The 16,008-nt window shown below is 36.9% G+C and overlaps 1 protein-coding gene across 1 annotated transcript in view; it reads left to right on the top strand.

Moving 5' to 3' along the window:
- ADGRB3 (adhesion G protein-coupled receptor B3) overlaps window positions 1-15,699 on the top strand; it is a 473,802-nt gene extending 458,103 nt beyond the window's left edge. The window contains exons 29-31 of the mRNA XM_050893783.1: window positions 6,131-6,166; window positions 13,447-13,551; window positions 15,511-15,699. Coding sequence (XP_050749740.1) covers window positions 6,131-6,166; window positions 13,447-13,551; window positions 15,511-15,699 — 330 coding nt within the window. The remainder of the gene's footprint in view (window positions 1-6,130; window positions 6,167-13,446; window positions 13,552-15,510) is intronic.
- Window positions 15,700-16,008: the final 309 nt, after the last annotated feature.

The following is a 16,008-nucleotide window of genomic DNA, read 5'->3' as shown; positions in this document are numbered from 1 at the left end:
TGTGTGACCAAAATAATCCTTCTGTATTCATTCATGAGAGCTCTTAATACATTCAAAGAAAGTCAACTCCAGAGCTCCTTGGCCAAATTGCTGATGTGGGACTTTGGGAAAAAAAACTGTTACAGCTGAGAAAATAAAGGGATACATTAAAGATAGTGAAGTGCAAAGAAAAAGTAAAGGTATACATAAAGAGGAGAGAAAAGAAAGACAAGTATGCTGAAAAAAGGAAAAGAAAGATGGCAGAAATGGAGAAGCAGCTTAAAATGGAAGTGTTACGAAGAATGAAATAAACGCATTAGGGAAGGAGCAAGGTCTAAAATAAAAAAAGAACAGGAAAGGAGAGAAAAAATACACAGTTAAAACAGTCAATCTTGTCAATAAAGTACCAGAGCATCAGGCAGAACAAAAGCAAAATGGTGTGAAGTCATTTTGATTTATGATATGAGAGAGAGAGAGAGAGCGCAAAAATAGAGAGACGAGCACCACAGGAATTTCCTCTTTATCATGTTTCCACATTGCATTTATTTTCAGGCATTCTGTATCTCAGATTTCTCTCCCTCCCATTCCTCATTTCATTCTTCAATAAGCTGTGGAGACAATTCTTGCCAATTTTGTGACTCAGTGAAATGAAGTCTAGCCCTATAACAACCCTCTCTTTCTTTCGCTTGAATGAGTAGGTCTCAGATTTCTCTGACTTCAGAAATTTTTGCAGCTTATTTTCAGGGTACCGTACAGGAGTGGGGGTAGAATCAGGCAGAGTTGATTCTAGTAACTGAAGATGTAAAGAACCAAAATTTTAATTGTTAAATTGTTAAGTGTAGCATATATTTCAGACTTTATATTATAAGCAGCTATCTTAACTACATATGATCCTTAAGAAACATATTTTCAATGGCTTGTCCATTTAAGAAATGCTTTGTTTCACCCCAAAGCCTTCAGAAACAAAAAACAAGTGGGTTTTGTTGATTGAGTAAATACACCTGCAGGTTACCCTATAAAAAAAGGGAGCAGCAAACCAGAATAATTTGCCAGAATAGTTTTAAATTGAGATCTCTAAAGTTACATTTGTGCTGTGTGTTGATATGCTAAATTTGCTAGTGTATTTTAGAGACTTAAAATTCCCACATTAAAGAGCTAATCCACTTTTTCATGAAAATTTTCTTGGTTTATGTCTAGCTTATGTTATGAACTAACAGCCAACATAATCTTCTATTCAGAAACTAAGGTTTTTTTCAGTTATATACACACAAAAGGCATTTGAAATCAAAACTGTCTATCCACTTTCCACTTTTATATCTCTGAGGGCCAAAAAAGATTTTCCTTTAATTTTGTTCAGGGAAAAAATCCTCCCCAGGCTAAGATCTTGTATGTCAAATCTAATCTCAGGGTGAATTATAAACTGCTGATAATAAGGCTTTATATTAATGGAAGCATGGTTATAGCCCTCGCTATAATATGGTATCTCTGGTTTCAATTATACTTTGCACAATGCAATATATCTTCAGAAGTATCTCATGTAATTAATCAGGTAGTGGTGTAATGCAGACTAGAATAAGGAGAAAACCAGACATTTGTCGTTTTACAGAGATGGAGAGGGATTTTATTAGTCATTTAGTGAGAGCAGCTCTTTCCTGGTGCCAGCAGATTAGTGCATGCTGGTGTATGGAAATTATTCTTCAGTATTCTATTTTTGTCCCTCAGAGAGCGGAGTTTAAAGTTGCTCTGGAATTACACAGAGAAACTATACATGATTAGTACAAAGTAAAATTGATTTAAAATAAATTACTTCTGCAGACTTCTTTTCACAGAGTTTCACTTTGGTCCTGGCATGAAAGATGGAGGGGTTTTTTTGCTGTAAAATGGATTTTATCTATTAAGATCAAAGAGCTGTAGAAATCAGAGATGGAAAAAATCTTGTCAGGTCGTCTCTTCTATCAGTGCAAGAACATTTTCTACAGCATATTTCTCTAATACATAGTCAAACTTCACTTTCAAGAGTAGAGGTAAGGGCTTCCACTGTTTCCCTTAGCAGATTATTTCATAGTTACATAAACTTTCTTTATTCCCAACAGCATCTCTGAAATTTCCTTTCTTTTCTTCTATTTTTTTCTGAACTACAAATTTTCAGATTTTTCTCACACCAGCTTTCTTTATCAGTGTTTATATCCTTCTAAGGTTTCTGAACAAACTTCTGTGTTTGCCTCTTTCAGAGCCAATGTTTAAACAAGCTGTATCATTCTTTTATCTTTTCCCCTTGATCCAGTGTTATTAACTCTTTAAAAGTACTTTTTGCTGCTCTCATCTGAAATTTCCCCAGTTTACAGGCAAGATTTGGCTTCTGTCAGTTTAGAGTGCCAACGCAACTCACTGGAGTTGTTCAGAAAGGGCTGTTCACATCCTGGCCCGCTTAAATGGAGACTTGACCTTTTTTTTGTAGCATTTGTAATTGTGCATGGATTGCAGTTCGCTACTTACCCATACCCCTCGGCTTTTTCAGAATTATCCCAGCTAACTCCCTGATGCTAAATAATTGCATGTGTCTTGAGCTTTTTAGGCAGTCCCTTTATTAATTACCTTTGCAGGTCTCCAGCATTAGGGCTCTTCAGTTTGGAAAACAGACAACTGAGTAGTGAACAGGGAACGATTATTCATATTTCCTATAATATAAAAAAGAGGAGCATCAAATGAAAAGGCAAAGGGATAAACAACATGATTTTCTTTCTCGCACTATGCATATTTGAATTGTGGAATTCATTACCTCAGCACATTTTGGATGTCAAAATTAGGAATCATTACAAAACATGATTAGACTAATGGAATCATGTAAAAAAGTGTTATTAAGCTCAGCAGAGTAAGCTCCTCCCAAGGAAATTCCTAAACCACTGAAGAACAAGGGAGGGTATTGCAGCAGAAATATCACTTTATACTTGCCCTTCTCTATATCATTCCTGAAGCATCACTGCAGAACCTGGTCAAATACAAAATGTTAAATGAGGCAAACCATAGATATTATCCTTTACAGTCATTTGTTATTTATATTCTACTAACATTAATATTCAAGTGGATCTCCAACTGATCCTTGAAAAAAACACCAGCTTCCAGTCTAATTTTTATGTTGGTTAAAATCATTCTGAGTTTTGCAGGTGGGTAAAAGAAACAGCTTTTTGAAAAGAAATGTACTGGTGTGACCAGTTCTGCAGCTTATTTGATGCAAGAATTTTTTTTTCCCCTTACTCTACTTCACTCAGCTGCTGGCTTTCATTAATTTAAATTGTAGAATGAGCCAGATGGTTGATTTCTGAAAGCATTTAGATATGTGTGGAAAATCCCATTTTTCTGAGCCGAAAGAGACACAACAAGTGAACTTCATTTAAGAAAAAAAGTATATGTACAATCACAATTAAAGTGTTGATTTGCAAGTTTTAAGCTTGTTGTATATCATACAGAAACTAGGAGAAAAATTTAGTAAAATGACAACTTCCAGTTGGGACCAAAGGGAAACTTCATCCTTATAAATTAAGATTCCCAATGACTTCATGCTTCTGAATATGTTCCCTCTCTCAAAAAATAACAGTGCAGTCATCTCAAGGCAATGATGTAGTAGCCAGGAGGACCTGATCGTGTACCTGGTGGTGTCAGTGACAATATTGCAGATGACTTTCAGTGGTGCAGGATCACATTCATAACCAGCAACCTTTGTTTTTCAGAAATTCACAGAACTTGGCTGCTACTGTTCGAACCTGTGGCAGTTACATACTTTTTATGTCTTAAGAGAATAGGCTCTGACAGCACTTGTGCTGTATTTCACCATATGCAGCCATGGAAAAAAGTGAAGCACAACCACAGAACAGATGTTCTTTATTATATAAGTTTAAAATAAATGTGTTTGTGATAGATTCTTGTTGAGCCCTAGAAAAAAACTCACTGAGATAAACCTGTGGTATGACCTGTTTGGTCATAACTGGTGTGATCTAACAGCAAAAATGCAATAGTTACCACTTTCTGACAATAGCACAGTTAAATATATTGCAGTCTGTTAGATATGTCTTTTTACCATGTAAACAGCAATAGAGTTGTCTGGCTGCAAAACCTAATAATCCAGCTATGCTAAGAATATTTTCACTGTGGTCAAGCAGACTTAAGGCAAAACACAAATGCTCCAATTTTATAAATCACAGTATCTAGCAAACTACACATTTCTTCCTAAATTTTCCATGTTTTCACCTAGGGTTCTCAGTCAGACGGTTCAATGATATCAGGTTTATTACTGAACTGTAGCTTAAAAATAGCTGTTTCAAGCATTTTTCAAAGCTGCTCCTGTAAACTTCACCTCATTATCTTCTGTACAAGTTTCTTCTTTTGTAACCACTGAGCCTTTACAGTGGTAGATGTGTTCTAATTGCACCTTAAAAAGAGATCGTTCCTCACTAGAAATACGTAGATTTTTTCAGGTGTTGGTTTACTGTGGAATGATGAATGCCTATATGTCAAAGGTACACTTGGACCGTGGCCCCCTTAATATGAGTGAGAAGTAAGAACTTAGCTACTTTAAGAATTTCTGCATAATGTCCTCATATTTTTCTTACCTCCAAGACCTTTGTTGTTTCCATATTTTCATGCTACTTATTTCTGCACAATTGTTTGATTTATTTTTAAACACTCTCTTTTAAGTGTGCTAAGTTAAATCAAGCCTTGCTGATTAAAGATAGCTTCTCCAAAGCTTGTTATTGGTGGTTGGTTTAATTGTTTTATAGACTGTTCTTTTATACTGCCTCCCAGCTCCTTAGGCATCAGTGTGTCGGCAGTGCTACAGTGATTTATTCATGTTATTGTGGATTGGAGCATCAAGATTTTACTACAAAACCAGACAACATGTCATAAAGTGGTATTATCAAGGGCTCAGAGACCAAATATTTTCCGCTTTCTACAACTGAAAGACTTGTATAATTATTTCTTTCACTTGCAAGAAAACAGAACAGCTTACTAAAACCTGCATGTTTGTTAAACCAAATAAAATCAAAGTCTAATGAAGTCAGTAACACTATTCATCTTGACTTAATGGGTTTGATTTGTATCTCACTGCAGAAATTAGGTGCAATGTGAAAAGGTTCATTCACCATGACTTAAAGCCATCCTATCCTACCACAAAAATTAGGGTTGAATTGTAGCAGCAAGCCTTTTTCTTTTCTTGGGGTACTTTTCCCTTCCTTTAACTCTCCTTCCTGAAGGAGAATGTATCTTTCCTTTCCATTCACATGTTCTTTGCACTCTTTTTTTCAGCTCTTCCAACCGCTGTTTCTACATCTCTTTAGTCTATTGCAAGCCATTCAATTTCCAAACTTAGGAGAAAAAAGATATTTTTATCTCTTTTTTATAATATTTCTGCTTCTTTCTGATATAATTCGACTTTATAATTGGTTTCTTTCAGAATCTGTAAAAAAATTCTGTGCTAAATTATTTGTAATATGTCTAAGCAATCATATTCTGTTGCATTGTATACAAGCGATTACTTCACTAGAATCATTCTTGCTTTATATCAGATGCTTTGAATAAGATTTGTCTTAACTGTAAAACAAAATCATTGCTTTCTCCATCCAGATTGTCATTGCAAACAAACAAGCTGAAGCTATGGAAGGTATAGATGGCTTCAGCTTGATTTTGCTATCATTTATTCCGTTAAAATCAATGGAGTTGTACCAATGTAAGCCTGATGTAGGAAAGAATCAATTTCTGTATACCTATACAAATCTAAATTATAGATACGTATAGATAGCTGTGTAAAAAGTATAAATATGATGATAATTTGCAAATACCATAGAAAGTATAGAAATAGATATATTTTATATACCAACAAGTTCAATTGCATGCAAATAACATGCACGTTATGCATCTCGGTGAAACGCAGTCTGGTTTATTTCAGAGAAAAGAATATGATACCGGTCTAAAAAACTGTATGTAAATTCATCTATTAATCTTAAATTATCAAGATAAAATCTACAACCTCTCAAAGAATACCTAATATATATCTGATAGGAAAACAAGAATGTTATTTAGACTCGTTAATATGATTTGGTGAATAGTCCCCTTGTTAATACAACATGTTTTTTTTTTCTTTTTTACTGCTTAATAGAGAAGAAAATCACGTTATTCGGACCTTGACTTTGAAGTAAGTTTTACTGAATTATTCCTGACTATTAAAAGTATTTTCCTAAAAGTAAGTGTGAAGCATTCATTTTAGCAGATTTTAGCCTTCTGACATAGTAGATGTCTTAGGATTGTTCAATTGGTACTGTACAGAACGTGATGAGCAATTCACTAAAACTACTTTGGTGCAACTTGTTTGTAAAATATTCTGAGATCAAACTGTCATATTGCAATATTAACCATCATAGTTTCAGTTTTTAAATTCTCTGCCTCTTCATTTTCATCTGTTTTTCTTTTTTTTTTTTTTTCTTTTTTTGTTTTGCTGGCTATCTATTGAAAAAGTGTGACAATTTTGCAGGACAGGAGACGTTGTTGCAGAAGGTTGCTTTGTTCAAGAGATTCTCAGTCATTTGTTCTATCCCTCTTTCTTCAATACTAATTTACTGGCATATGAGTTTCACATCCAAATAGTGATTATGAATGTGTCAAATTTTGAATGATGAGGTGCTGCAGTTGTCAAAGCTTATGGATCACTTGCTATATAAAAAATCAAGTTCATGTAAGGTTCTTCAGGTTGAATATCCACAATTTCAGATTTAGACCCCATTGAATGAGAAGGTTTGGTTGTGCTAGTTAATGACCATTATGTTCTATCATCTCAGTCAGTATGATTAAGTCTCTTAGAGTTTTGTTTATTTGAGGGTTTTTTCTCTACTCTCTACCAGAAGCAATACAGCAGTTAGTTTTCAAGGGGATGTTAATTTATAGATTTGGGGTTTTTGCATAGGTTGTCTGTTTATGCATGTTAATAGTTTGATATAATTCATTATGTGTGTCTACAGATAAGTTGAACAATCATAATATTTGCATGGAACCTACAGATCTTGGGCTAAACTTTAACATCCAGTAATCAGTATATATCAACCATAACTTTATAAATTACCCTCTCTGTTTACATATGCAAACAAAAGCATTTTTTATTATTATTTGGGCTGTAAGCACAGCACATGTACTTTCAGATTTCAGATTCTAGTCCATAGAGAAGAAAGAGGCAGAACTAGCAAAATGCAGCCATAGCAGTGGTCACAGAAGCCTTGCAATGAGAGAAGGATTTGCTTTGGTGACCTGCTTTTGCTGAAATGCTGACCTTCTGTGTCTGATTGTGGTTTCTTGGTAGTTTAACATCATGCCTTAATCTCCTATGTCATTTTCCCCCAAAGAGTATAGTTACCTTAAGCAGTCGTGTAATGTCTCAAATAATGCACCAGACAAAGATTCACACAGTAAGTTTAAGGAAAATAAAATGAAAAGATTATCCTAAATATGCTTTAGGATAAATGCATAGAAAGGAAGAAGAAAAACATGAATGAACAACAGTATTCTGATGAGCAAGCAATTCTAAAATTAAATGCAAGCAATATGAACAGGAGCTTTATAATTATAGTAATAAAAGAACTCTGAATTTTACTGTTTTTTATTGAAAGGTAGGAATATCATGCTGTTCACAATGAGGACATTCTCTGTGGCAACAGATACTAAAACATTCTTCCTGTCACTCAGGAGAGCATAATCCAACACCAAATAAACACCAACAATGCTGTACACATTCTGCTTTCAAGAATCAGGCCTCCCATTACATATTTTCTTTTGAGTCACATAGTGTATTTAAGATGCTTACACTTTCTTCTTGTCTTCTTTGCAGCATTGTTGCTCCATGGCCTAATATTTTTAGAAGTATGATTATAATGCAGGAAAACATATTTGTTTGTAAAAAGGGAAGGATGGGGCCATTGGGAGTCACTGCTGAGGAAGCGAGCGTGGCAACAATACTGTGCCAGTTGCTGCTGTGTTTTAGAAGTACTGACTCAGACTAACCCCATCTCACCTCCCTGTTTTATGGTTCCTCTGATTAAGCTTGTGGACTTTCCTATGTTCTTACACATAGCGTGGCTGTCTGTCTGAGGTAAAGCAAAATAAAAAAGCCACAAAATGTTCAAATAGCCACCCAGATTCCTTCGCTCAGCAAGGCATACTGATGAAGGGAATTGAGATAGTGTTGTGTGGCCAAAACACTGCTATTCTGATACTTCAAAGCAGCTTGACTGCAAAATAGAATAGAGTCTGGAGGTGAGGTCGAGCTAGAGTGATTGGCCATACTACTTAAGTGCTTAACACTTTCTCTGGTTTGCTGCGACCAGTGCCACTGCGCATTCTCTGAGACAACATCCTTCCACAGTTCTGAGGATAACAAATGCTAAATACGCGGTATGGACAAGACTGTGTCAAGCTTGGCTCCCTCCATCCTTTTCCTTTTAACACTCTCTACACCCTCAACCTCTCACATCTCTATCCATATCCAATATATATCCTCTATATCCATACAAGACAAACCCTCAGGCTATGCCTATCTTACTAAAGACATTTGGGGGAATATTCCTGGGTGCCAAAATGCCAGCTTTTATATGGATGAACTTTTAGAATGATCTTTACTATTTTAGTCTGGATCACCCTTGTCTCTCTAAACAGTTCCTGAAATGTCCTTAGGGAACCAGTGCAACCTAGGTACCATTCACAATAGGCAATTTGGTTGTAGACTTCTTATTTTGGAGACTAAGAGGATTTCATAGTATTCAAGGAGAACGTTCCATGCTAGATGGTGCCAGAGAATGGTCTTGGACGTGTTTGACTTACTATGGTAGAGTCACAGTTCCATTGTTTAAAAAAAAAAAAAAAAAAAAAAAAAAAGACTGTGTTAGTGGGCTGCAATGCAACACTCACCTTAATATAGACAATTTGAAGTAAAAACAAAGAAATACATGAAGAGCAATTTTTTTTCTGAGGGCCACAGTTGAAACTCAAAGCCAGCTGCTATGTAGTGTGAACACAGGCAGACCATGACTGTACTCAATGCCATAAAATAATCTCTGTCCCTGTTATCTCCAAAATATGGGTGTAGATTTAGGGCCTTTGCAATGGACTATAAATAATAGAAGTCCTATGACTGCTGGGTAGTGTTATAGAAAGCTTATGTCTCCAGTCAAAGGAGAGGGAGAGGGAAAATGACATCCAAACTGGCCAACCCTTGTCATAGATCTTAGGAGTCTCTCAAGAACTGGGCCACCTGTATCTTGTTTTCCCTTTTTAAATAGTTTACCATTACATTCTTAAATTATCCCTTTATGTAGAAAAAATAAGACAGACTGTAACATACTGGGTTAGGTCTGTAGGCAGAAAATATTACTGCTAAATAATGTACTGTCCACTACTAAATTTTGCAAGACACTGACTAATCTACTTGAACTTTGAAGTTTGCTAAAATGAACAGTCAACATGCAACAGCTTTACAGCTCTTTTCTTGCTATTACCAAGGATTAGTTTAGACTCATTCATGCAGTCCAGTATCCAAAACATGACCAAAATTCATAGATCTGGGCATTTTGGATCCTTGCTGCTGCTGGCTGTGGTAACCCCAGCTAAATGCCTTCCAACCCCACTCATTATGTTGTGTTTTTCCCTAAAGCTGGACAGGTAGCTTTTTCATGAAGGCTCAACACTAATACTTAGTTGTCAGATCAAATAAAATTCATTCTAATTATGTTGAACAGAAAAACAGATGCTGTGGAAATTCCCAGGAGGACTTTATAATAGGTGTGCACTGACACAAAAACATACAAGGGAGTTAAACAGTATTATTGACATGCATTTTAGGATTCAAGATCACAATTACCTTTAAATTCTATGCGAGGGTCTGACTCCTGGATTTCTCCAAGCATCCACCCCACTCTCCCCTTTCTATGAGGCATTCATTGGATCTACTCTGGTAATAACATTTATGCCAAATAAATCAGAAAAGTGCCTTATTACCCTGCTCCCCAGGATTCAAGTCATCTCTGGCTCTTTTTGAGCTCCACCCATGAGGAAGAGCAAGGACACACAGGACAACTGTGAATACCAGAATGTCTTCTTTTCTTTCCACAGAGCAGTAGACTCTCACCAGCAATAATGTTAAATTGATCATTAATTACTGGAGCTGCATTCTTTCAGAATTTCATCTGCAATAGCTATTCCTTATAACAACATTACAAACTAACACAAAAGTTTAAAATAGTTCTTTTACTAACCTGAAGATATCTTTCAAAGACAAAGGTGAAAAAAAATATGCCTGCAGGGAAAAATCCTTTCCCATTCCTAAGTTTGGCAACTGATCATACCTATAACATCTTGAAAACACAGCATGTTTCCATTATAGGGCTGGGAAGGCATTCCCCCATCTGTTCTTTTCACTTAGCTGTTTCGTACAATATTTGAGAGAGAGCATTTTTACCTGCAACAATATAGAAAATCTCCCAGGCAAATTGAATGACATTATTATTATTATTATTATTATTACCGTTATTCATAAGATTGACCACAAATCTTCATGAGAATATTTGTGCTTGAGCTACAGTTCAGCTAAAACCCTGTCATAAATAAAAAAGGGAGCTGGGTACAGAGTTATGTCTGAAGTCCTTCCCGTCTTGATGATAGCCATCCACGCTCTGAATCCTCTTCTGAGAGTAGATGCTCATCAGAGTAAGGCTTAGCCTTTTCAAAACACCCACTTGATGTTAATTGTGAGTGGGGGTAGAAATGTGGAAGGGCTGTCAGTTCAGCCTGACCCCCTTTAGGGTATGGAGCGCAAAAGTTACGGAGCCTGCAGGAAAGACCGCAAGAAGATGTGTGTCTGTAGCCTGGTGGCTAACTCAGGTGCTTCTGGAGAGGATGCGGCATTAATGGGTAAATCCCCAGCTGCACCTAAAGAAGGTGTACTTTCAAAGGGCAGCATGAGAAGCTCCTTTTCCATTCTGTTCAGGTGCTGATGCTACTACAATCATCCTAGTATATATTGGTCAAGATCTCCAGCTCTGTATTGATAAAACTTATGTATTTCTAAGATTGATAAAGCTGTGTTTTCCACATTGCCCATTTAATAGAGAAAATAGATTAAACCCCCACAAACACTTTGTGGGTTATTTTCTCATAAAAGAGAAAGAGTTACCTAACAGAGCATATTTCCTAGAAAGGAGATAAGATGGTGCTTTCTAACAAGGAATTTAAAAGCAGTCTAGAAAAGAAGAGTTAAAGTTGGAAATTTAAGTTACTGCACCTTCAGTTCAGATAGTTCTTTATAAGCAGTGGGGAGGGGCGGATGTCAGTGGGTAGGAATTATGAAATGGAAGCCAGGAAAACGCAAAGCAACCAAAAGATCCATAGGTACATGTGCATACCAGTCATTCTGCTATTAAGAAAAAAATTTAAAGCCTTTTTTCTGGCAGACTTCCACTGAAAGTGTTTAATTTCTCCTCCCACCTGCTTCTCTTCAGGAATAATGTAATGAACTGAGTAAGACATTTGCATTATTCATATTTGCTATTTAACAAATTCTTGGGTACACGATTCAGAAAAAATGAGAAAGTAGCATTCTCTATATTCCTAGCCTTCTATTAAAAAGTTTCCAACTGGAGATACTTGTTTCACAGTCTTATGCTATTTCGTGCTTTTAGAGCCAGTATTTTAACCCACCAAATCTGTTTTATTCCCTTCAGCATGTCTCCTTATTTCAGCCAATAATAATCTTTGAGGCAGAACCTTTCTTTTTTAAAATTCTATGTATATGAAATTTGCTACATATCCCTGTCTTCCATAACAACAATAGCTTAAAAGAATCCCTAGAAAATCACTTAAGTGAAACTTAATTAGCCTCATAAATTTAGATCAGCTATCTCTAGTTAAACTATGTTTTACAAGGAGTTCCTCACCAAATCCTGCAAAGTTGTTTCCCTCATTCACCCCACAACTCATGTTAAGTTAATAGGTCTTTAATTGCTTGCTGTATCTCATGTCTCTTTTGTGAATAATGTTGCCAATTTCCTGTTCTCAAAAGTGAAACAAGTTCTCAAGCTACGGTGTAGCTTTATTAAGGATGATATAGTTACTGCAGCATAGCGGTAGAAATGCATGGCCAAGAGAACAGCCACATTTAATGAAATTTATAAACACAGAATGGAAATGAAAGATGAAAGTTAAAATTGGTATTGGTAAAGCATTATTTGAGGGTCAGCTACTGCCATTCCATTCTAAAAGGTACTAACCCAGTCTTGGCAGAAGCGTTACTTGCTGGGAAGGGTCACACTCAGGTGCTGCGTACATAAGTTTGCAGAGTTTGTCACGTGCAACGCCAGGGAAAATCAGGCTTGACAATTAGTGGATGTGCATAGAGGCTGGTGTCCTGCATCTTTTCTGTCAGCATTATTGGCTGCTGCCCTGGCTGTAACTCAAGTTCAAGCAGTTACAAAAGCTTAAGAAAAGCCAAGCTGAGCCCATCTGCTGTTGCACTGAAGTGAAGCATCCTCAGTCCCTCCTGTCCCCTGTCCACCCAGACCACAGAACCATGAGATTGGTTGAACAGTAAGCAACCTTCGGCTTTGCTCCAGAGGCCAGTCTGAATCCGTACCTGAGTGTGAATTGTTTGGAAACAATGCAAATGGTAGGCTTGACAGTCTAGGCTTGAACACAGGCTTCACTCTCCATGTAGCTGCCAAGGCAGATACATGGCCGAGGCTATTCTCCAACTGTGGGGGCTGTTTGGGATCCCCACCTCTTGCACAGGAGTGCCATATAATTAGTTTTTGTGGAAGAGTGCTCTGTGCATGGGCTAGAGGGAGGGTGGTTTCCAATTGCCCAGTCTATGACATAAGAAAGCAAGTAAGATTGAAAAACTGTGCCTAATTTTCTTAATATGATGAATGCCATTTCAACTGCATCTTATGATGATCTGAATCACAAGAAGATGTCTAATTAAAAAGACATAACATTTGGGGCCAAGATTTCTGAGTTCAGTGTTCTCATAAAAATTATTCCGATAGGGACCATTACAAACTGGTGTTGCTTTCCTATAGAAATGAAAATATTAACATCCACGCTGAAAACAGAAATTCTAGAAAATATTCCTAAAGCGCAAGAGAAATATCCTTCTGAGAAACTGCCATCACTTTCAAAATACTTCTAGGCTAGCACAAAAACAGTGTCCCTTAATTTCAGCAACTCAATAAATGTGGGGTAAAAACAGTCTCTTGTACACAGGAAGAACATTAAACAGAGCAGAGAGAAGGCTCAGTGCAATTCATTTCCATTGGTCAAGTCTATAGGGAAAAGATGGCCCTGCCAAATTCAATTTGCTTTATTATGTTGGGGAAAATAATGCTTCTCTTAAAAAAGCCCAGATTCAATTATAAATATAAGCAATTATGTTCCATTTTGCAGAAGGTTATGCATACAAGAAAGAGGCACATGGAGTTGTTTCAAGAGTTAAATCAGAAATTTCAGACGCTGGACAGATTTCGGGATGTACCAAAATCAGGCAGTATGGTAAGTTTTCCTTTTTAGATATTTAAAATATGATGGATCCTTAATAGCAACAATGAAAAAAGAGTCCTTTGAATTCAGTATATTTCCCAAGAAGACCTCACTCTGTGCTACCTTTAGATAGCCTCAGAAATTAGAACAAAAGACGTTTTCAGTAATCTAACCTATGATGAGACTCATTAGGTTTTACAACTAGACCATAACTAACTCACTGACATCATTATAGATGACAAGTAATTGAGCTGTAGGGAACACATTTCAAATCTGTATGTGCCTACCAAGTCTAAAGGACTTTACATAGAGAAAGCAGCTCACTAATGTAATTTGGCCAATAGGGCTTTTCCTCTAGCTAGGCAAGCAGATATTAAATTAGTTACTACAAACAAGCCCAGCTAGATTCACCTATACGTGAGACGGTCCAGAAAGCACACAGGGTCTCTGTAATGCCATGTCTTTTCCATAATAGGTTTATAAATATTTACCATGGGAAAAGCAAAAATTAAATCATCCTGAGTTGACTCTGCTATCATCATAATTCAAATTTATACACACACACACTCATACACACATGCATAACACCCTGACTACATCTGATAATGAGAGCAAGGAAATAGTTGATTCTGCCTAATTAAAACAGCTAATTTAGTGTGACATATTTGTTAGCAGTAATATTATGATTAGTAACAATTTTATATATAATTTTATAATGTGAAAATTGTATATTAAATGGAACTGAGCTAGAATCATTGTATTCTATAACTTTTTCAGAAGAGCTGCTCTCAGACATGAAGAAGAGGTATTAAGCAGATGTGAGGCCAATGGATTTACATCATTTACATCATCTTAATCCAGCAGAAATTTGGCCCTGATTCTTTGATGAACCTTTAGCTGTGATATGTGTTATTTTGCACCCAGTTCTCGCTCACTGCCCCTTCTGAGATTTGCTGACATGTAAAGTTTGCATTCACCTCCCTATTTGAGATTTGCTGTCCACGTAAAGCTTGAATTAATTCAAAATCTCAAAGGCAATCTCAGTGGAAGAGTTGTGTTTACTCCGTTTTGCATTGGCACTCTGTTTTTGAAAGGTCTGCTAATAGAAGCTGCCTAGAGGAATGGTCTATCTGTAAGACAGTCAGAGAGTGATCCAGGTACCTAAATATAGGCATCTCAGGCTATTTTAGACAGCCTCAGGTATCTTAGTCTTACAGCACAGTACAGGCAGTGATGACCCAGAACTCAAAGGAGACCTGTACCTCTCATGAAAGATAGTTGGAGATCAGGCAGAAAATCCAAAGGCACCTAAAATGGGGCAAAAATGTTAAGGTTGTGGCAACTAAGTCCCACCCAACATGTTACAGCAGAAATTACTAATTAAATTGGTCTTAGTCCATAATGTCTTTTACTCTATAAAACTTAGCGTTCAAAAAAAATTCATTCAGTAGAAAATAACGAGCTTTCAGCCTGTTAATCCTAATATACATGAGCTCATCAGCCTGTAAAGCAAGGTGGCTCTCACAGCATTTTCAAGGACTAGGTTTCCATGGTTCTGTCATGCACCTGCCCCAATTTAAAATCCAGCTGGCAATCTCTGTTTCAAACCACTCCATATTTCAGGCAGCAAGCTCTTCTCAATTACCTTCCCTTCTCTTCTCCCACTTTTCTACACAACCGCTATTGAAAAGATGGCTATTGGTACTGGATCGCTCGGCCATTCCTCACACACATTGGTTCTTGTTAAAGAAAGGGCTTAGCTGGCAGCTCAGGTGAGGAGCCTGCCAAAGTGTTGATTGTTCGCAGAGAAAGAGTTGCAACGGTGCTGAACACCCGCCAGCCTGGCTCCCTGCAAAGCCATTTCCCCTCTCTGGCTTCTGTGTCTCATGAGAGCACGTTAGTGATCAGCCTTATAAATGGAAAATACGTTATTTCATCCTGGGTTTTAATTCTTCTTTCTTTGGTCTTCAGGAGAACTCAGCACCGAGCAAGGCTCCATGGGACAGTTTCAAAACCACAGGCGACTACCAACACTATACAACAATAAATGTATTAGACACAGAGGCAAAAGATGCTTTAGAACTCAGACCAGCAGAATGGGAGAAGTGTCTGAACTTGCCTTTAGATGTGCAAGAAGGTGACTTTCAAACAGAAGTTTAACAAACTGAACAAAACAAAAACAAAACAAAAATAATTCATTGCACTGACAATAAAGAGACTTTGGGAATCCTGACGCTCCTGTCTGAACATTGTGACTGCTTTATGTCAGGCCCTTCCTGTGCAAAATGTCAGTGGTTTTTTTCGTACAGTATATTCCCACTAGTGCGGCTAGTGGAGAACCAGGTGTACAATTCTTACCATCGTGTGTTGTAAGTACCCGTGGAATGGATTTGTAAGGTAATCTTTATAGATAAACCTCAAGCAACAATTCATGTTGTAACAGCTTCATTTGGTTTAGTTTTCAAAAAA

The sequence above is a fragment of the Gymnogyps californianus genome, chromosome 3 (assembly GCF_018139145.2).
Source record: "Gymnogyps californianus isolate 813 chromosome 3, ASM1813914v2, whole genome shotgun sequence".
NCBI lineage: Eukaryota > Metazoa > Chordata > Aves > Accipitriformes > Cathartidae > Gymnogyps > Gymnogyps californianus.
This window is presented reverse-complemented; position numbering and strand designations above follow the sequence as displayed.